Source organism: Leuciscus leuciscus (assembly GCF_965113295.1).
Source record: "Leuciscus leuciscus genome assembly, chromosome: 7".
Taxonomy (NCBI): domain Eukaryota; kingdom Metazoa; phylum Chordata; class Actinopteri; order Cypriniformes; family Leuciscidae; genus Leuciscus; species Leuciscus leuciscus.
The window spans coordinates 39,131,099-39,154,014 of record NC_138731.1 but is presented as its reverse complement, the minus strand read 5'-3'; the positions used below and the strand labels follow the sequence as shown (position 1 = coordinate 39,154,014).

The window sequence follows — 22,916 nt, the reverse complement described above, 5'->3', positions numbered from 1 at the left end:
ATTTTGCTGCAGTTGACGATCGCACACATCGAGGTAAAGGCTTTATGAAGTCTCCATCAGGTGCACAACTCAACTAAAACCACCATAAAGCTCCCTGATGACTATGAATTCAGATGCAGATACTGACAAGGGGAAAGTCTTGTAGATGTTGATGACTTGATTTACATTCATACGTATTTTTATCTATTTATTGCATCTATTAAGTTATAGTATTCCGAAAATTCACACAGACAAGGACATGAATGCACCTCTTTTATGGTAAATATGCTCTAATTAAAAGTCATTTGAATATTTGTGATATTTTAAAGTAAAAATGTCTAGGGGGTGTAACTTCACAAAGATTTGAAACAGATTTTTTCACAGATTTAAACAAATATATATATATATAGTCAAAAACTTTTGTTTTTGCAAAAAAAATTCCTAAAACGATTTTCAATATTTTAAAATGTATTATTATTTAAAAAAGTTTTAGTTCAGGTTTTCATATATTCATAATTCAAGATGTTTATGAAAATGTATGCTTTGTAGTTAAGATGTGAAGTAATATTTATTCAAAGTGCAAGGAGAATATTTGATCATTAATATTTAATATATTACTTGACTGTTAAACTACTTTAAAGTAGAGTATATATGGGTGCATGTGTTTTAAACTACATTTTTTTAAAATATATTTGACATTCTTATTGGTCACTGATCCACAAGCTAAATTTTTGCCCAAATTAATAAAACATTTTAAAAGCTGAATGTTCCGCTTTGGGAAATAAACAAGAACTCTAAGGCCTGGTTTCACAGAAGGGCTTAGATTAAGCCAGGGGTAGGCTTTAGTTAAATTTGAACATTTAAGTATAGCTTTTTTTAAACGTGCATTAGAAAAAAAAACATTACTAGATTGCATCTTGTGACAAAACAATAGAATATAAGACAGTTCAAACATGCATTTTAGCCTGGGACTAGGCTTAAATCGTGTCTGTGAAACCGGGTATACACCTAATATATAACAAGTATATACCCAATAATTGTGTGTGTGTGTGTGTGTGTGTGTGTGTGTGTGTGTGTGTGTGTGTGTGTGTGTGTGTGTGTGTGTGTGTGTGTGTGTGTGTGTGTGTGTGTGTGTGTGTGTGTGTGTGTGTGTGTGTGTGTGTGTGTGTGTGTCTTCTGTTTGATGTGAAGAAGTCTTTGGTGCTAATGATAAGGTAAATAAAATGCCCAACATGTAAAGCAACTATTTGTCCAGACAATGTAAACGTGATAATTGGGGCTTTGTGAACAGCTCTACACTGCGTCTGATTGGCTTTACAGAACATCCAAAAACAGCATGCGGCTGCTTATCATTGCAGAGATCTTATCATAACGGATTCGTCTGTAAGCGTATGCAGTCCTCAAAACCTCACGGCAGGTTGTATTCGAGCAATTAGCATTGACTTTTCCCTTGAGAGGAAAAAAGCATCTTTTCAAGCAATGAATCAATTAGTACACAAAGTTCGCAAGACAAAGCATAATAGCTCTGAAGAATGGAATTGTGGAAGTTTTGGAGAATGTGGTGCTCAGAGGGAATCTAGTGTGACGAGAATCACTGCTGGAGGAACCATGACAAAGTCCTTTCGACATGGGAGTTAGACCCCTTTACTAGAGGATGGTTATCAGTGAATAATGATTTAAATTTCAGTCTGTTTAACACACAAAGCTGTCACATGACTTCACAAGGCTTTAAGGCTCACAAGGCTTTATACATATGTTTATGTATAATTTCTTATTTCTTTTCTTATTTTTTATTTATATATATACACTACCGTTCAAAAGTTTGGGGTCAGTAAGATTTTTTATGTTTTTAAAAGAAGTATCTTCTGCTCACCAAGGCTGCATTTATTGGATTAAAAATACAAACAAAAACAGTAATATTGTGAGATATTATTCCAATTATAAAACAGCTGTTTTCTATGTGAATATACAGTAAAGTGTAATTTATTCCTGTGATCAAAGCTGAATTTTCAGCATCATTACTCTGATCCTTGATCACATGATCCTTCAGAAATCATCCTAAAAGAAACATTTATGATTATTATCAATGTTGAAAACAGTTATTTACATTTTTATTTCATGATGCTATGATGAATAGAAAGTTCAAAAGAAAAGCATTTATCTGAAATCTAAAGCTTTTGTAACATTAAACACTACCGTTCAAAAGTTTGGGGTCAGTAAGAATTTACATTTTATTTTTGGGGGAAATAAATAAAATAAATCAATACTTTTATTCATCAAGGATGAGTTAAACTGATCAAAAGATACAGTAAAGACATTTATAATGTTAGAAAATATTCTATTTTAAATAAATGCTGTTCTTTTGAACTTTCTATTCATCAAAGAATTTTGAAAACATTTTTTACACAACTGTTTTCAACATTGATAATAATAATGAATGTTTCTTGAGCATCAAATCATCATATTAAAATGATTTCTGGAGGATCATGTGACACTGAAGACTGGAGTAATGATGCTGAAAATTCAGCTTTGATTACAGGAATAAATAACAGTTTAAAATATATTAAAATAGAAAACAGTCATTTTAAATTGTCATAATATTTCACAATATTACTGTCTATTTATTGTTTTTTATCAAATAAATGCAGCCTTGGTGAGCAGAAGAAACTTCTTTTAAAAACATAAAAAAATCTTTCTGACCCCAAACTTTTGAACGGTAGTGTATATATATGAATATTAATCAAATGAATAAAAAATTATATAATAAGAAATTATATACATATTTTATTTTTTATAAAATTGCATAATTATGTATTTTATTTACTTTGATTTACTTAACTTCATGCTGTTCCAAACCTGATGACTTTTTTCTTCTATACCACAAAATAATACATTTTGAGTAGTAGTTTTGGTGCATTGGTGTCCACTGTAAAGCTCGAAATTCTCCATTCATTGCATTTGTATGAAAAATTTCTCCTTTGGTTTTCACGGAAGCAATAAAGTCCTAGAGGTTTGGAACAACACAAAGGTGAGTAAATGATACCAAAAATGTTCATCTGTTTGTGAACTAACCGTTTAAGACTAACTAGCAGTCTGTCCGCACACCAGATCGGCTCTGTTCACGTTTTGACATTCTCCTGTAAGTGCCCACACGGGGCTCAGGAAGCCTCCACTTGTCTTTGGCCTCATTAAAGGGCAGAGTTGTTTTTCTGTGGCAGAGGGCAAAGAAAAGAAGCCGTAAATGTGAGCCGTACAGATGTTTTAACGTTCTGCAACATCAACAGTGAGGCAGACTAAATCAGACATCTGCAATGCATTTGAGCTGGATCTCTAGCCTTCAGACAACCCTTCATCATCCACCGCTTCGCACCTGTGAAGGAGACTCACGCATATATACACAGACCTGTGTGGGTGCATAATATAAATGATAACATACAGTAAGTGTTACTGATTCTGTGTCACAGATTTCTTTTGATGCTTAATTGGAAACAACAGGCTTGATTTCAACAAAATAGTGCAGTGCTGCATTGTGCAATAGGCCTATTCATGTTCCCGAAAGAAGGGTGATCAGAAACGAGGCCGATCACACAGCTGAGCTCCAGGCACATATGAAAGTGCTTTGAGTCAGTTATCTATACGGCCACATGGAACAAGAACTCCAAAGAAAGTTCCACAGATTTCCAAAGATTGGGAAGTCCTGGCAAATTTCTGCACATACATACCCATATCTTTGTGTGTTTGTTTATTAAAGAGTCCGGCTAATTTGATCATGCTTTAAGCTATACCAAATAGAGTGTATCCTCTCAGCTCTGTATATAACATTTGACATATTTAAATATATCCCATGAAATGGCTTGACGAGCCCAGTTTTCTTTCCCATGATATAGTCACCATTCATCTGCAGGTGGCCATCTGATAAATCTACGATAATATAACGAAATATTTGCAATTATTTAATAATTATGAATATTATATGCTTTTTTACCTCTGTGAAGTTCAAGCCTCGACTAGCAGGGAATAACTGAGCCAAGCAAACCAGAGTGTGGTGTTGATGTATTTCCTATTGAAAAAAAGAAGTCTGAATGAGACATATCGTTTAAAAAAAAAAAAGCTAATAGCCACTAGCTTTGAGTTCAGATAGATAGATAGATAGATAGATAGATAGATAGATAGATAGATAGATAGATAGATAGATAGATAGATAGATAGATAGATAGATAGATAGATAGATAGATAGATAGATAGATAGATAGATAGATAGATAGATAGATAGATAGATAGATAGATAGATAGATAGATAGATAGGAGTTAAGAAAAAAGCTCTCACCTTTAGCATCCTAGCTACATCCTATCTTTCAAATGAGGTAAAATTTCTCAGTATCAAAAAAAATCCAAAACGTACTAATTGTGTGATGAAGTTGTATGTTCATAACAGAAAATAAAAGCAAATTACTATTAAAAACTTAACAAAACTTAACAAAGTCTGTGTCCTGTTGTTAAACTCTCTCACAGCAGGTGAAATAATAGCAAAGAGGACCTTCAGTGACAGCTGACTTTGTCTTTTGCCTGATTTTTAAAATGTTTTCAGAAATATCTGGCAGAAGTAGGAACGTGTGAAATCTTTTTTACATTTATAAAATTAACCTCTTCCTTCTGTCAGGGCACCAAAGTCATTTGTCTTTTTTTCTTCTTTTTGTTAAATCTATATGAAGTACTGAGAGGCCTGAAGACATTAGAATCTAGGGATCATCTCAAAGTAGAAATGTTAATATTTTCAAAACTACTTTGTGCCATCAATGTCTGAAAGATATATTATGTAGAGGGGATACTGAGTCCCAAAATGTGTTAAATATAAAATAAGGGTTTCCTCTGCTGTAAAAGCCCAAATTATGTATAAGCATAACTGTTGCCTTGTTTGAGAAAGGTTATTGCTAAGTGACTCTTGGCTTTGCTGTGCCCATTTCATTCCCTTTGCGTGCAAAACTTAATTAGCATTGGAATATCTTTTACCCTGTTAACACTGAAGAAACAGAAACCAGAAGAAAATATCAAGGAGCAGTTTAAAGGTGCACTCAGTACTTTTTTTCCTCATTAAAAATTTTTTACACATAAGTGCATGAATAATACTTTTGATTAGTACCATCATAATGACGTTCACTCATATGAGATATGAATGATGCAGACGTTGGCTTCAATTAAAATATTTAACATCCCAAAAATTACACACTTCAGATTTAAAGAATGACAAAATGAATGAAAAGGTATGTTTGTTAATCAGTTCATTTGGTTTAATGTAGAATAACACATATTAAGTTAGTATGGCAGTAACTCATTTCCACATTAAATGGACAAAATTATCATTATATGTGAATGACCGTGACCTTGAAATATTATCAGCATGTAATTGCGACTTGGACTGCACTGCACAACTCAAATTTGAAACATTTCCCAGATTTTTCACACACGTGTTTCTGATCACAGTTCATATTCATGAACGCAGACCCTACGGTGTGACAGGAAATGTCTAAAAAGGGAAAAAGAGACCCAAAAGGCCAGTTTCTCTTGTCAGCAGTTCTTTATGGTGTGATATATGGAGGTCAGTAAGTCTTTGATACTTTCTCACCATTCAGAAGTGCAGGGAGGTCCCGTCGAAGGGTCCAGGGACAGTTCTCATTGTCAGCGGTTCTGGACAGACTGCCCACATCAAATAGGCCTAGATCAATTTTAAGAGTTGTTCTGCTCAGCAATGTTCCCTAATTTTTTTTTTTTTTTTTTGCTGAGCAAATCATATTTTTATTGGTACTCTTCTAAGTACCAGACCCAAGCAGTGTGTGCTGTGCCAACTAAAGACTTTTGGAGAGTTTCATAGCAATAACTTTTGTAACAAGATCTCAAATATATATAGGCTACTTGTGTATTATCAAATTGTCTCTGGTATTATTGAGTAGATGTGTATTATTTAACAACTAATTATATGAAAATGTTTATGTATTTAATATTTGTGTATTTTATTTATATTTGTACAACATAATATATAGTATACACTCACCTAAAGGATTATTAGGAACACCATACTAATACTGTGTTTGACCCTCTTTCGCCTTCAGAACTGCCTTAATTCTACGTGGCATTGATTCAACAAGGTGCTGAAAGCATTCTTTAGAAATGTTGGCCCATATTGATAGGATAGCACCTTGCAGTTGATGGAGATTTGTGGGATGCACATCCAGGGCACGAAGCTCCCGTTCCACCACATCCCAAAGATGCTCTATTGGGTTGAGATCTGGTGACTGTGGGGGCCATTTTAGTACAGTGAACTCATTGTCATGTTCAAGAAACCAATTTGAAATGATTCGAGCTTTGTGACATGGTGCATTATCCTGCTGGAAGTAGCCATCAGAGGATGGGTACATGGTGGTCATAAAGGGATGGACATGGTCAGAAACAATGCTCAGGTAGGCCGTGGCATTTAAACGATGCCCAATTGGCACTAAGGGGCCTAAAGTGTGCCAAGAAAACATCCTCCACACCATTACACCACCACCAGCACAGTGGTAACAAGGTATGATGGATCCATGTTCTCATTCTGTTTACGCCAAATTCTGACTCTACCATCTGAATGTCTCAACAGAAATCGAGACTCATCAGACCAGGCAACATTTTTCCAGTCTTCAACTGTCCAATTTTGGTGAGCTCGTGCAAATTGTAGCCTCTTTTTCCTATTTGTAGTGGAGATGAGTGGTACCCGGTGGGGTCTTCTGCTGTTGTAGCCCATCCGCCTCAAGGTTGTGCGTGTTGTGGCTTCACAAATGCTTTGCTGCATACCTCGGTTGTAACGAGTGGTTATTTCAGTCAAAGTTGCTCTTCTATCAGCTTGAATCAGTCGGCCCATTCTCCTCTGACCTCTAGCATCAACAAGGCATTTTCGCCCACAGGACTGCCGCATACTGGATGTTTTTCCCTTTTCACACCATTCTTTGTAAACCCTAGAAATGGTTGTGCGTGAAAATCCCAGTAACTGAGCAGAGTGTGAAATACTCAGACCGGCCCGTCTGGCACCATCAACCATGCCACGCTCAAAATTGCTTAAATCACCTTTCTTTCCCATTCTGACATTCAGTTTGGAGTTCAGGAGATTGTCTTGACCAGGACCACACCCCTAAATGCATTGAAGCAACTGCCATGTGATTGGTTGATTAGATAATTGCATTAATGAGAATTTGAACAGGTGTTCCCAATAATCCTTTAGGTGAGTGTATATCTGAGATCTTATTTTTTAAGTTATTGCTACTATATGTATATTACACACACACAATATCTATATATTCTTATAATTTTTACTTATAATGATTTATATAATGTTAATGCATTTTATTTATATTTGTATAATATGTTATAATAATATGTTGTGTTGGAATAAGACCCAAAACATACAGTTATGTTTTAGTATGTGAAAGCAAATGCTTTCTTTCAGGTTTAATTTTGTCTATTGAGGCAGACCACCATTCATAATGCACTGCAAGTTTACTTTTGTTTCTTTATATATTTAATGGTAGACATGGTAAACATTTGAAGGTAGCTCTATCGCCCCCTCGAGTAACAATATGTTAAAACCAGAAGCATAGAGTAGAGTATGTTTTGTAGATTATGTTTTGGGCCACAAGTGTTGTGTCTCCACATAAGACTTCTTCTCACAGCTCAGAATAAATAAAAATGCAATATGGAACACTGTAAACCCGAATAAGTTGACAAAACTCAACAAAATAAATTGAGGTCATCAGTTACATCAAATTTTTTAAGTTAAAAAAAGTCAGAACTGGTAGAATTTTATTTTGTACTTTTAATTGCTCTTAACTTGAGTATAGAGTAAGCAAATTCATACATTTAACCTAAAATGATCATAATCTCAATTTAAATATTTTGAGTAGTGGAAACTTGGCTAGATTTAACTTGCTAATTCAGTAAATGCTAATTTGCTAATTGGTGACAATGCATAGCATAGCAATTGCTGAATGAGTACTTCAGTATAGAATGTATATATACATGCTCCACTTGTCACATGATGGTCCCCCCCCCCCCCCCCCCCCAAAACACCACATAACAGAAACTCTTCTAAATTAGCATAGCAAAACATTAAACACTACTAAATCTCCCAACTTAACATTAATCTTGCACAAAAAAAACCATTATATAACACTTAGTTTTAGCATTTACTCTCCCTTTAATGTGTTATGGCAAAGCATGCTGTGAATTTTCATTCATAAAGTTCATAAAGTTCATAAAGTTCATAAAACTCAAAACAACAAAACAATTCAGATCACCTAAAATGTGTCAGTTTTGTGAACTCAAAAGAAGAAGAAAGTTCTAAGTACTCATGAAAGTTAATTTGACTAAACTAATTTGTGTAATTTAAGTTTACCCTTCTCAAACCAAATAATTATTTTGAGCATCAGGGTTTATAGTGAATTTAAATCCTATCCATTCATAACTAGATAAAAATATATAAAATTATTTAAAAAAAAAAAAAAAAAAAAATCGTCTCCTTGCTGTGTAGATTTTCTTTTGGTCTATATGGAAGCAACATCAGATCATCAACTTAGAGGGATCACTTTTGCTCATCGTCATAAAATGAATATATCAGCAATTCTTTCCCTTCTCATGAATAATGGATGTCAAACTGCTCAGTAATGGTGCGTAAGCTGATTTTAAATGGAGAAACTGTAGTCAGGCCTCACTGAAGAAGTGCTCCTCTGGTAGTCATTACAGGCCTGTTTTGTGAAGTCAGTGATATGTTTTGGGGAAACTGGCCATCGGTTTGACGCAGGGCCAGATGCTGAATGAGCAGAGACGTCCCCCTCCTCCCCCCTCCTCCCAGCAGCTCTAGAGAAACGGAAACAGGAGATTTACATTGCCGCTATGTTGTTTGATGGCTCCCACATGTCGCATAATTTCAACAAGTTAAAATATGAGGGCAGCAGGACAGACTGATTGTGGGAGCATTTCATTAGCCTCGGTTACAGTGGCTCTTACCATAAGATCCACAAACCAAGACAGGCTGGTCAATTTATGTCACAATAAATAATCCATTTCATGTTAATTCTCCCATAAACCCCCTGCCTGTGATTACGACGACTCTTCACGTACATAAATTTGTTGCAGAGTAATTTTTCTTTGGCCAGCAGCATCCGACAGGATGACATAACATGGGTCAGCACTCACTGGATAGATTGCCTATAGCAGTGGCTCTCAAACCATGGGTCGCAGGTCTGTTCTGAGAAAGTCAAGGACAGCAGGGAAAAGAAAAAACGTTCTATTTGTGAATAATACATCTAACATATATATAATCATGCATAGGATTGATGTTGTTGACATCAACGATGCATCCAATCAAATCTAACATGGACAGGTGTGACACGCCCTCAACCACAAAAGCCATTAACAAGCCATATAATTCATAATTAATTAATATTATTTATTTATAATTTTTTTTTTTATAGATTATTTTATATGAACAAAATATAATTATAACAGGCAGAGGCAGAGAAAGTCATAAAAGTCATGATGAAATGGAAGTAGCGACAGATCTTTTTTTCCATATTGTTATGTGTACCGAGTGTCACAGATTATTGAAAAAAAGTAGGGCGGGACTTGGTTTTATGTGTCAGTTATTGATTGGATGTTGAAATATGGGGGAAGATGAACATGAGCTTGCAGAGACTAAATGATTGGAGAAGTCCTGCATAAGTCACAAGAGAGAACTATTTTATATTTTGATTAAACATTACGAGATCAATAAATAAATAAACGAATAAATAGAAACTGAAACATTTGCATGGACGATTTGTTCACTGTAAAATCAATAACATGCATTTAGGGGGTGGAATTTAATTTAATGCCGACCAATTTTATTTCATTGATTTATATCTTTTCATTGTCATGATTGATACTGTTGTTTTTGTTAATATGTTAAAATATTATTTATTTTTATATTTTCACTTGAATTCTAGTTAGTTTTACTGATTTTGTGGTGTTTGTGTCATTTTTACAGTTTTTTTAAATATATCGAAATAATTTTTATTTATCAGTTAGTTTATTTAAAGTATCACGATTAATCATCATCATATATGTATGTATGTATGTATATATATATATATATATATATATATATATATATATATATATATATATATATATATATGTATATATATATATGTGTGTGTGTGTATATATATATATATATATATATATATATATATATAAATTACAAACTTTTATGTTAGATGCGATTAATCGATTTGACAGCACTAGTTTTTAGTACTTCAAGTTAAACTAAAGGAAAATGAGAAATTTTGCTTTGGCAGCTAGCTGAAATAAAATAAAAATAATAAAAAGTTTCTCTTTTGTTGGTTATATTTTAATTCAGTTAACATTTAGTTTCAAGTCAAATTTTTTTTTGTATATAATAGTTTTAGTTTATAATAATAAATAATACCTTGATGCCAACTTTAAACTTGAAAATGGTAAAGACTACAAGGATACGTTTTATATAGAATAACAGGCACTGATGAATCATGCACAATAAGAGCTGGAACATGCATTACAAAAAGTAAACAGTGTCAAATACATTTCATGTTCCTTTAAAACTCTCTTACAGTATGTTTTTGTGGGCACTAAACATGCTCTCTGTCGCAGTCTGTACCTGTGCTGGTGGACGGGGGGTCAGCAGCAGCTCTCAGGAGTGAGTAGGACTCTATTACTGTAGATTACGGGCCCTATACTGACCCGAAGCATCGAGAAGCATAAACAGAGACTCTCTCTCTTTCCCTGACAGCAGGAATGCTTCACAAATCTAGTTTGGACTGGCTCCAGGTCTGCTCTCTATCCAGGGACCAATGGCCAAAGGAAGACGAGGGGAGTTTTCAGGTCAGGAAACCCGCTTGAAAACAGTCATTGTCTTTTTGTAATTCCCAAATGACATTTACACATTTTAACCTTAAATAAGTAAAAATGGTCAGTTTGGATTTCAGAGCAGTCCGCAACCTCTTAATAAGGATGCTGAAATAAATACGACACTTACGTGTAAATAAAAATAAATACATGTCACACTCGAATAAGATTAAACATCTTTACTTGAACCGAAACACAGTGAAGAATTGTTCTCGTTTGTCTTGGAAGACAGAATGTCTGTTTACAGATCTAATGACATTAACAATGCATACAAATATACCATGGACATGTCATCAGCCAGATGTGTTTAACAACAGAGTTATAGACTGAATAATGGACTCTGAAGCATTATGTACAGTTTGTAGCAGTTTCCATTGCATGACACTTTAAATGCAACGTCTTCCCAAGAATGACATTTAAGATCAAGCATATCTAAGAGAGAACAGAACTACAGGAATTATCACGTAAAATGCTTTATCTTTTTTTTTTTTTTTAAATGAACATCATTCAGAAAGCCCAACAGCTTGTTTTCGTCGTCCACGATAATGTTACACTCCTAGTCTTGGATCATCTTGATGTCTTTGTGCTTCTGCCAAAAGGATTCTCTCTCTCTTTCTTTCTCTCTCTCTCTCCATGACCACACTGTTCATTGTTCTTCCGAAGAACGTTTAAACCTCCTGAGGGGGAAATTCAGCGGAGCTGCTGTTCGTGATGAGAGTGTGTTTGTTGCCTTTGTACGCAGAGAGCTCAACGTAGCGCTGCATCATGTCAAAGCACACTGGCATCTCCACGGCGCTAGAATAATATTCCTCCCTCCCGTTCATCCCTTTCCCACTTTGATGGGCCCGACACTCGCCAACCCTTTCCCAACAAGTATACAAAGCAATGTCAAACCAACATTTTGTTTGTGCAAAGGCAACATTTTGTTTATGAGAATAGAACAACAATAAAACTTAAAGCAACAACTAAAAAAAAAACAGTCTCAGCCAAAAAAAAAAAAAAAAAAAAGTACAATAGTGCAATTTTTCAGATTCATGACCCTCTTCTCCTCCTCGGGCTTTTCCGTGTGGTTTTTCCAAGGACAGTTAGTGGCGGCTCCGTCTCGTGTTGCTCCTGCCTGAGTTTGCTCGGCTCTGCTCACGCAAAAGCTGGTCCCAGCGCTGGCAAACACATAAAACATTAGTCACTTCCCATTGCCCTCTGCATCAGGGGCCTCTTTCCATACGCTCATTCAAAGGCTCTACAGTGTTATATTTTATGTCAGCTGGTCAGAGGCATAGAACCCAGAAATTAACAATACTTTATCCCATGCCAAAGTTTGCAGAATAAAAACATATGTCCTTCCTATAGACATTATGGCCAAAAAATTTAATAAAATAATATATATATTTACATATAATTGTCTATGTACTGTATATATATATATATTAGATTAGATTTAGATTAGATATTTAGATTCACATAAAGAAGTTTGTTTTTATAATAACATTTTAAGATGATTGTTTTTATAATTTTCAAAAAGAAGTCGAAGTTTGCAGAAGTAAATATATGCTTGATATTATGTCCACAAAAACTGCATATATGTAATACTTTTTTGTGTATGTAGGTATGCATTTTTATGTATGTGTGTATATATATATATATATATATATATATATATATATATATATATATATATATATATAGTCAAGAAATATGTATGTATGTATGTATATATGTATATATTTGGACACTTAAAATATATACATTTTGTTATATTAGATTCACATAAAGAAGTTTGTTTTTTATTATTGAAAAAAAAAAAACTTTTATAATTTTCAAAAAGAAGTCAAAGTTTATTTATATATGGCCACAAAATCTAGAAAGGAAATGTTTTTCTTCTGCAATCTTTGATTTATTTATTTTCAATATAAATAAATATATGAATAAAATTCATATTTTCTGGTTGTGAAATCTCTATACCTGCGGTTACTTTCTTAGGATACTTGAGTGAACTTGAGGAGAACTGACTTCACTCATCCACTTAAAATCACCTTCAGGCCGGTTGATTAAAATGTATTGCGCAAAACTGGTTTATAAAAGTATCATCAAGCATCATTTGATTGCAGACCCTACTTGATTTGATATTTTGCATGTCATACAATGACATTTAGATATTTCAAACTTAAGTATCTAAATAGTTTTTGGGCCGCTCTGTGTTTTGGGCGGCGTATGTTATTTCCATGTGTTCATATCATGTACCTTCACTTTCCGTCCCATTTTGTCTTTCCACTTCTGTGCAATGGATCCATCAATGAGCAGCAGTCTGTTGGAGAAATGATTGATTATGACAGCAGGAATATAATCCACAATATCCGATCAATCATCAATCAAGCTTTACCTGGACCTTTCCTCGTTTTCATAACCCATGATGATGTATTCCTCGTTGGCTGCAAGTGGAGGACACAGACACCCAGAGTTATAATAAAGAGTGACGATGTCTCGAGGGATGTTGACCAGAGAAGACTTCAGAACGTCTTTGACCTCCACGATGGCGCTCAGGTCATGATTTCTAGTCTTTATTTCTTTCACTCTTGCCCGGATGACTGCAAAGAGAAACAGTGAAAGCGTGTCCAGTTTTTAGCATTATGAAAAGCACTTTCAGTTTTAACTTGCTGTTAAGGAAAGAAAGAGAATGTGTAAGAAATACAAAGCAGTTTGAGACTTTCGAGAACTTTACACAAGGAACAATTGCAAAAATACCATCCAGGCCTTACCATAATTGTAATTGTTCTTTGAATATGTCTTTTGAACAAGTCTCACAGACTTGCATTTGCACCGATCTGTAAAAGTAAAAGTAAAGGTATTATATTTATTTATTCATTTTATATCTAAAGAGCAAAATAGACTATACAACACTTATCTGCTATCTAATATTCATTCTGAATTATGCACTAAAACAAAAACAAAAAAATGCATATAAATACTGTAAACAGTAATGACGCTTAATTAGTATACCATTAGCTCCTTTACAGTTGGCATTGTGTGAATCCATCGGGAAGTCTGGGTTTCCCTCTGTACAAGAACCAGAACTGAGTTTAGTGTTCAACTTGCATTTCATTCTTTTCTTGATCTAAACTGTCAAGTTTCTAGATATTTATTCTAAAATAAACCTCTTTAAATCTGCAATATTAAACACATTTTCCAAACAAAATATCAAAATAATTCTTACCAGGATTACATTTTGAAGGGTCTTGATAGTAAGGATTATCTTTAGGGAAGAAATGTTCAGGGATTATTTTCACGTAATTTCACTGATGATAATGATTACAGATATTAGAAACAATAATACAGTAAATATTATAAACTATACATACAATTAATAATCAATCAATTATTTGAATATAGCGTGAATCCATGTAAATTGAGCCACTCTGGAGACTGAGATGACTGTCAAAAGTGCTGAATTCACCTTTCAATATATATAATATAATATAATATAATATAATATAATATAATATAATATAATATAATAAAGTGTATAAATATAATATAAACTGGTCCACTTTTTGACATTGAAACTACAAACAAATGTGCTCCAATTTACCTGAGCTCATCTTACATATTAATAATAATAACAATCATAATATTTACACGTTACATTCTATGCATACAATACAATCTGTATCTACATTATATAAGTACATTTATAAAGGATAAATTTGTGTACATTTTGTCACTGAGATGACTGTCAAAAGAATCCCAATTTACCTGAATTTTCCATATATAAAAATAATAATGCATAGAATAAATAAATAGCATAAATCATAAATGACCTGGCCCCTCTGCCTTGACTATGGCCTCAGGTGAGATGCAGACTCCTCGGTCGTACACGGGCAGCTCCTCGCAGGCCAGACTCTCCGGCCACGTATGGTTGTACTTCTTCATGACCGGCTCGCAGCCGCACTTGGCCCGCTCGCACACGGACTTGCAGGGCTTGATGGGGTCGTGCTGGAAATCGATGGTGCATATGGGCGCGTACATGGCGCATAGGAAGAACAGCAGGTCCGGGCTGCACTGGGTGCCCAGGAGCCCTTCAAACTGCTCGATGGCGAGCACGGCGTTGGCCTGCGTGCTGTGGTGAAGGTGGTTGGGCATCTTGGTCATGTTCCACGGCATGGACTTGCACATGGGGATGCGGATGGGCTCGCAGGACGCGGCCGAGGTGCCTCGGGGGATCTCCAGAAGACAGGCGATGGCCAGGACGCAGATGAACATCTCGTAGGAAAACATATTTTTGTATGTGTGTATGATAAAAAATAATAATAAAAAACACACAATTGAGAGAAGAAGCTAGTTATGATTCATCAAGGACATGCGGAGATCTTCTGGAGAGCTGGAGACTCTTGCGCGTAAAAGCTCCCCAAAACAAAGTTTCTCAAACTAACTTCACCATACTGAAGTATTGCATCAAAAACACGAATAAGGGAATCTCATCGTTTTAAACTCTCGCTGAAATGGAGGTGAAAAAAATAAATACAAAAATTCTCTCGTGGAAATGGTGACGCGCGAGTCGTTGGGTTCCTCGCTTCAGGAGCGCGCCCTGGTGAACTGATCTCTCCTCCAGCTCCTGCTGACAGAAAGCGACTGGAGGAGGAGGAATAAGAGGAGAGGAGGTGGGCTGGGGACAAGAAGAAGCACCTCCTTCTCCATCACTTCAGTCTCCTGTTGCGCCATTAAACATACGACTGTTGACTTACTGCTGCTGTAAATGACTTTAGCCAAGATAAAAGCGCTATTTGAACAAGTAAAATAGTACACAAATAGAGTTGTGGACATAAGGTGGTGTTAATTTAAAGACAGACTTCTAATAAACATCGGGCTGTGTTTATTAGGGAACTACAATAAGGTAAAAGCAATTAGAACTCACACTTTACATGTTCCTGTAGTCCATTTACAAAAGTACGTGATGATAACGTTAGGCTTGATTAACTGATGTTTTCGCATATGTAAGCCATAGGAATGTTTGACAATAAAATATGGAGACATTTCTAAAGCGCATTATTGCTAATAAAATTGCATCATGATAAAAATAGTAAGGGCACAAATTTTCATTAAGATCTTATACATCCGTTTAATCAACTCGTTGGCTATAGCCTACCTGAAGGCTAATTTGCCAAGGAATGTTTTTATCAAAGCAGTGTTTGATTTCTGAGTACAATGAGTGTGTTGCTAATGTGTTGTGATTGTTTAACATTCATTTCGCGTTTTATAACATAAAGTACACATTCATACCTCAGACATGATGATTTTTGAAAAATTCTAGTTGCTAGCAAGTTATACAGAAAAACTACAACTACCATAAGGATCTACCATGATCAGACAGCCGTTTATAGTCTTTTTTAGCAGCATCTCTGTATATGACTGATGTTGCACAACAAAATGAGAAAGAATCTTCAAGAAATGTTAATTTACTAAAATCGAAAAACTGCTATGAAAAAAAAAAAAGTATCGCGCGAAAGTACCTTGCTAATTCTCTTCTAGGTTTTAGGATTGTAAAGAGCTCAGCAAATTAACGAAGTGATATCTATCCAGCAGAAGATATAACCCCTGACATAGTGTCGGTGTGCACCAAATATATCAATATGTTATGAGAGGGAGACAATCTAGAAAAGCTTTAGCAAATCGTTATGCATGCACAGCGCTTAATTAAAAATGTACCGTCATCACACCCGAGGAAATATGATTTTTTCTCCCTCAGCAGCAACATAATAATTTGGTTTTATCTCTACGCCAAAAAGGGTCACATACAATTTAAATGTGAAGCTAAAATGCCTAAACAAAAGGTGGAAACAAGTCCTTAAAAGTAAATATACTGCCTTTTAAAACATCTGCACAAACCCTGTGCCCTTTGGCTCAGTTTATGTGAGAAGATTTAGATGAGCAGCCTGTGATCAAAGAATGTTCTTCTTACAGCTTGGACAAAAACAGAATAGTAAAATGCTGGTTTTAGAAGCCATTTTTCATTTTCCTGCATAATATGTCAAAAATCACAGATGCTACCGGTTTCAGGGATCCCACTCTGTTCTCACATCAAGAAGAATCTGTTAAATAACTTCGAAAAATATGTGAATTGGTTTGACCTAATTATTATAAAAAGTATCGACTCAAAAGAACAATTTTCCTGATATTTCATCAGAAACCTGCTGGCTGTAATTATGATCTAAAATGTATATCACTAAACAGCATTAAAGTGGACCAGTCAAACGGCATATGACCTGATGTTTATTCATGTTATGGAAGATACATTGTCATTTCCAAAAAATCCAAAACATATAAAACCAGTTAAGGGAGAGGAAGGGGAAACAACTGATAAACATTCAATAAATATGTAAGAATGTTTATTATAGCTCACAGACAGGTACAATGGAGTGTCAATGAAAGTTAGTTAAAAAATTATACTATGCTTTGTACAAACAACACTAGGTTGCTTTTATACCATGTAGTTATGCACAATTCTGCCTTTTCAATCCAAATGAGATGTTATATCTATTAATTTGGCAAGTATGTCAAAGGAACACAAAGTGTAATGAAAATCAATGCAAATTCACAGGGAGGGAGAGAGAGAGAGAAAGCACGCAGTAACCCACACAGATTAGATCTAGAACAACATCAAAAAAAGAATCACTGTTTCATAGAGGCATCTGTCATCGTAACAAGCATTTAGCATGATGTATGAGTTTTTAACAATTCACCCCTGCCCTCCCCCCACATCCCACCACACACAATTCACTATTTAATGTGTTTGTTTCCATGTTTAACCATTGCAAATTAAAACACAAACCAAAAAAGAAAAAAAAAAGAAAAAAGGTAATTAGTGTCACTAGTCCCTGGGATCAAATTTGATTACTGTAAGTGGACAATAATCAAATAATTTTTTCCTTTTTTTCCTTAATTCAGTGTTATAAAAGATTTGATCCCATTAAAAGTCTTGAACCGGTAAGACTATAACATTGGAGAATCCTACGGAGGAATATGGAATGAGGGTTGAAGTATCCGCCCCTCGAGTGCTCTTCGCACAGGAACTCTTATGCGGAAGAAGACACAGACTGCTTGTATACGGCATGGTAGGCGTTCCGGAGCAGGACGTACGGGAAGCAGGATTCCAAGAGGTCCATGGTGAGGAATGGTGATTCTTGAACGATCTAGACAAAAACAAAGCACTTTCAGAACAGATCTCAGGGTGATTGGGATGTTCTGCTGAAACTGACACATGTGGGCTCAGTCTGATAAAAAAAAAAAACCTCCTAGCTTTCCATTACAGCCTAATTCAGTGCATCCTGCAGATTACGCTTCAAAGAGTGAAGAATCCCACGGACAAATCCCACACAAGCCTTACAGATCAAAAGAGCTGCGTGACTCTCACATACAAACAACAGAAACAGCCCTTAGCACATTTTCCCAGTCATCAGATGCTTATGGACTAAAGATGGAAATATGGAGCGCAACAAAGTTGCTGCCCACTTTTTCAGTTGGCTTGGTTCTCTGAAGTATTTTCCCCCATTAATTTTTTCCATCGGGATTTCAAAACAATCTTTAGTTCTAAGCCTTGAACCAAACCAATCCGCTGTGAGATCAATCATAATATTACAGCATTTGGTTCAAACCAACAAAGTATATGAAAACAAGAAAGACAAGACTGTTCTTCATATCATTTCAGAGGGAATGAACTACTTATCCCATAAAGCACTGCGACGTTACGATATAAAACTATAGACTTCAGTCACTGATAAGCATAAAAACTATTTAAATTTACTGCAATTTCTTCCATTTGAAATGTTTATATACATACATAAAACATTTTTTTTTTAAACTTCCTATGCTCACCAAGGCTGCATTTATTTGATTAAAGATAATAATATTGTTAAATATTATTAAAATCGTATTTTTCTATTTTAATACATTTTAAAAAGTAATTTGTAATGCAAGTAATGCAAAGCTGAATTTTCAGTATCATTACTCCAGTCTTCAGTGTCACATGATCCTCCAGAAATCATTCTAATATGCTGATTTGCTGCTCAAGAAACATTTATTATTTTATTAATACTGAAAACAGTTCAGCAACTTAATATCTTCCTGGAAACTGTGATATATTTTTCCAGGATTCTTTGATGAATAGAAACAACAGCATTTATTTGAAATAGATTATTTTTCCCCCCAAATGAATGTAGTTTGAAGTGTAGGGAAAACCGACTTAATCCCATCATTTGTCAGGCTGTGATTTCTGTTTAGTTGGTAACATAAATGGGTGCGTTTCCAGAAAGCATCATTAGCCAACTATGGTCGCAAGTTCTGTCGTTACAAACAGTTCAACGATTTGCCATTTCTCAAAACCATAGTTCCAACGAACATTCCCAAACCGTGTTACTACAGTTTCGGGAAAAAGCTGAGACTAGATGCTTCTTCAACATCTATGCATTTCTGCATTGTACTATGGTAGTTAATCAGCGAGTCACATCGGAGAGTGGAATTCTCTTTAGGATTATGGCCAGTGTAATTCTTCACACTGAATTTGGCAATTAATTATTATTTTTTAATTACCCTGCACAAGAAGTATATATCATATATCACTGAAAACCTCAGAAAGTCTGACTTGAAAGATTAATACATGATCATTAAAAATGTATGTTTCTGTCTATGGAGAAAATGATTTTCTCTTCTGCAACTCCACTGTTGCACACCATCATGAAGCGCTCTCTCTTTAGGATTCACTCACCATGTCCAGAAGCAGGTAAACAGACTCCCTGTTTCGTGTAGTGGTTTTATCCGTCTCCTGTCCAATCTTCAGCAGGCTGGAGGAGGCGAGCTGGGAAAGAATTACAGGATTTTATTAAGATCCCACAGTGAGAGTTGCATAAATGGAGTATTTATTGTTGATATTGCATGTTGCAGAGTAAAAGCATTGAACAGAAACACCTTTAAGCCAGGATTTAGGACAATTACAGCTAATACTGTTACTTACGGCAAGGAACTCTTTTAGGCGATCCTCTATGCTGCCCTTGTGGATAGTGAACAGAGCAGCGGCAATCTGGTTTATCGCTTTAGCCAGACAGTGAATGTTGTTGCAGTGACCTTAAAAGATTTATAGAGAGTTAACACACACGATAAATGTCATGCACATTAAAACGCGTCGTTCCAGCGGACCGCAGTTCAAACAGCACAGATATAATCTGATTTCATTCGCAGCGGTTCAGCGCGAGTCTGAAATGCAAAAATTGGTACCTTCTATTGCGGGACTGTACTGTGACATCACGTTGCTGGCCAGGGTCGGCATGGAAACAGCCACGAAGACCATCAACAGGCAGGCGATCTTGTACTCTTCCTCTGGGCTAATATTTTCTGTTACAAACAAGAAGAATTGAGTTCATGAATTTTCCTTAAGGTAACTCGGGAGAAGTACTGATGTGTTGCCATTGGGAGACAGCAGGGAAATTGCAGCGATTACATTTCTCTCTTTGGACAGTGTCTGAAAATCTCTGTGAAGAGCCAAGACAAACAGCACTAATGTCCAAAAAGTGAACTCTTATTTATGTTATTAGCGCAACAGCATTTGGGTGTGATTCAATTAAGTCTAGTTTTAGTTGACTCGCTATTTAGATAGTAAACAGAAGACGTTTGGATTTAACCATCAGGGGAATAGAACAACAACATCGGAGCTGGCCAAGAGGCCCTGGAGGCTCTGGGCTGCTCTGAGAAAATGAAAGCTGTTCACTGGAGAGCTTTGCTCAAATGGAGAGAACTGCTGTGCGGTATGAGGTGTTTAAAGTGCACAAGGTTCTTCTCAGGAAGCGGATTCCTCGAACTGGCTCTAATGCCTGATGAAGGTTTGATAAGCAATGTTGGACAAATGCATCTGAAAACAGCAGTGTGACGGAAGCTACTTGACAATAATATGACAAGATAATTGTAAGTATAACATAATATATAAGTTTAATATATGAGTTTAATGATAACATTAGTGCAATTTATTTTTACATTTGCTCCTATTCAAAAGTTTGGGCGTGGTAAGATTTTATAATATTTAAAAAAAATTAAATACATTTTACATTTTAGTGTTATTTGATCAAAAATTTGAACAAATATTGTGAATTATTATTGCAATTTAAAACTACATTTTTTAATATATTAAAATAGAAAACTGTTATCTATTCCTGTGATGCAAAGCTGAATTTTCAGCATCATAACTCCAGTCTTCAGTGTCACATGATGCTTCAGAAATCATTCTAATATGCTGATTTCTTATATTATAATCATCGATGATGGCTTGTGCTGCTTGATATTTTGTGTAAACCGTAAAACAGTGTCTTTTTCCAGATTTGATGAATAGAAAGTTCAAAAGAATTAAATTTAGATACAAATCTTTTTGTAAAATTATAAATGACTTAAGTGTCACTTTTGTTCAATTTAATGCATCCTTGCTAAATAAAATTCATAGAACTGAGTCAAAAACAATAGTGACAAACAGCAGCATTTACCTAAATATTTCCCATTAAACAACGAATCAATTCATCTTTTTGAACCAGTCCATTGAATGAACCGATTAATTTTTTTTTTAAATGTAAAATTATCGCCTCAGTTTGCTTGGCTGTAAAGCTGCATTAGTAAACCAAAAAACGCAAGTACATATTTACACAAAAAAGTAGCGTTACTGGTAAAGTGTTTCGAAAAGAGCTGAGTACTGTCACATGTCACTTTTAGTTAGCTACTCCTCAACACTGAAAACAGCTCTCATGAGACACTAAAGGGCAGATCTGCTATGCACATATATTTTTTATTATTTTTAACTCTTGAGGTTGTGGTTAAGATAGGCCTGGCCATGTGAGGTTTTAAACTTTCTTGTGAAATCATTCACCACAGAAATAATAAGACATGGTGAACTGATACTGTGACCAACGTGAACATGGGTGTGGATGTAATGCATGTTTTTGAGTGTGTATTATAGTGTGAGGTTACACCGTAATCACAGTGCAAGCGAGCATCCTAACGCTGAAGTACTTGACCAGATTGATATAAAGCATGTGATACCACTTAACGTTTCAGCACAAACCAAACAATTTTTTTTTTTTTTTTTTTTACAGCCAGCTAGCTTGCATCCAAGGTCTTAATACAGGGATTTCTGGTAAATCATTTGGCATAAAATGGTCTTTAGATGTGAGCACCAAAGTGCACTTTGGAAAAAGAATTCCTGTTCAACTTTTCTTTCAAGTGTGTGCACACCGACGTCACACTTTGGTAACTACGTATTTTGTGGCAAATGCTGATGAAAGGAGCAATCCAAAAGTGTTCTAACAAATCTAGAGCAAAAACACCTGATGCATATCTGCACTTTCTTAGGAGGCCAAAACCAAAGAACTTCCCTTGGTAAAGGGATTTAACAGTTGCATCTGGGATCAAAATGGCCTGATGTGCATTGCCATTTTGAATGGTCTGAAATAAATGATTTCTGCGCTATATAAGTAGTGAATAATAATAATTATGAATTATTTGTATTTTTTTTAGTTGAAGACCTTTTTTTCTATGACTAAGACGAGAAGACACCAACGTCATTAACAAAACTGTGACAATATCAACATGCAATATCGTTGTCGAAAAAAGACTTGACTAAAATGTAGTTAAAAAATAAAAACTTGATCAAAATCACTTTGTTTTTGTCAAATAAAAGAGATGACAAAATATTACAGACTTTTTAACAAGCCGCTAAGAGCTTTCATGCTTACGATTGCCAGATTTCAAGAATTTAAATCCCCCAATGAGAGCTTTTTTATTAAAAGAACACGTTTTTATTAATATTTGCAATCTGGCAACCACGCACACGCTCTCTTTCTACACTGCTAAAGAAGCATGGATAGATCTGCAAACACAGACCAGTTAGCTGCTTTTAGCGAGCTCCAATTAATATTTCCTGCTTAAATGAAACCTCTGTCTGACAATACAAAGTCTTTTTTGCTGTT

At 35.2% G+C, this 22,916-nt stretch overlaps 2 protein-coding genes and 1 long non-coding RNA gene across 9 annotated transcripts in view; all 3 read right to left on the bottom strand.

The window, feature by feature from the left end:
* Nucleotides 1-2,047: 2,047 nt before the first annotated feature.
* LOC309502690 lies at nucleotides 2,048-4,465 on the bottom strand. The gene is made up of 3 exons (XR_014207372.1): nucleotides 4,307-4,465; nucleotides 3,965-4,039; nucleotides 2,048-3,188 (listed from the first exon to the last, which is right to left on the bottom strand). It is a non-coding gene; the product is annotated as an uncharacterized lncRNA (long non-coding RNA).
* Nucleotides 4,466-11,090: 6,625 nt separating this feature from the next.
* Nucleotides 11,091-15,550, bottom strand: frzb (frizzled related protein). The gene is made up of 7 exons (XM_082175639.1): nucleotides 14,742-15,550; nucleotides 14,138-14,176; nucleotides 13,924-13,980; nucleotides 13,683-13,748; nucleotides 13,307-13,511; nucleotides 13,168-13,231; nucleotides 11,091-12,086 (listed from the first exon to the last, which is right to left on the bottom strand). Exons 1-7 carry the CDS (start codon nucleotides 15,196-15,198, stop codon nucleotides 12,012-12,014), a joined length of 963 nt encoding a protein of 320 aa, XP_082031765.1. The 5' UTR covers nucleotides 15,199-15,550; the 3' UTR covers nucleotides 11,091-12,011.
* Nucleotides 15,551-17,174: 1,624 nt separating this feature from the next.
* nckap1 (NCK-associated protein 1) overlaps nucleotides 17,175-22,916 on the bottom strand; it is a 54,010-nt gene continuing 48,268 nt past the window's right edge. For all 7 annotated transcript variants that reach the window (XM_082176668.1, XM_082176671.1, XM_082176670.1 and 4 more), the window contains 4 exons: nucleotides 20,188-20,304; nucleotides 19,928-20,037; nucleotides 19,682-19,771; nucleotides 17,175-18,110 (listed from right to left, as the gene is read on the bottom strand). In XM_082176668.1, the coding sequence (XP_082032794.1) occupies nucleotides 17,994-18,110; nucleotides 19,682-19,771; nucleotides 19,928-20,037; nucleotides 20,188-20,304 (434 nt within the window). In that variant the 3' untranslated portion in view covers nucleotides 17,175-17,993. The remainder of the gene's footprint in view (nucleotides 18,111-19,681; nucleotides 19,772-19,927; nucleotides 20,038-20,187; nucleotides 20,305-22,916) is intronic.

What these genes read in the sequence shown, in the direction of transcription:
- frzb (XM_082175639.1), bottom strand. Translation starts at nt 15,198, where the DNA reads ATGTTTTCCTACGAGATGTTCATCTGCGTCCTGGCCATCGCCTGTCTT. An exon ending in CCCTTCAAAATGTAATCCTG is followed by an intron (nt 13,981 to 14,137) that starts GTAAGAATTATT and finishes GTTCTTGTACAG; the next exon opens with AGGGAAACCCAGACTTCCCG. An exon ending in AAATGGGACGGAAAGTGAAG is followed by an intron (nt 12,087 to 13,167) that starts GTACATGATATG and finishes TGTGTTTGCCAG; the next exon opens with CGCTGGGACCAGCTTTTGCG.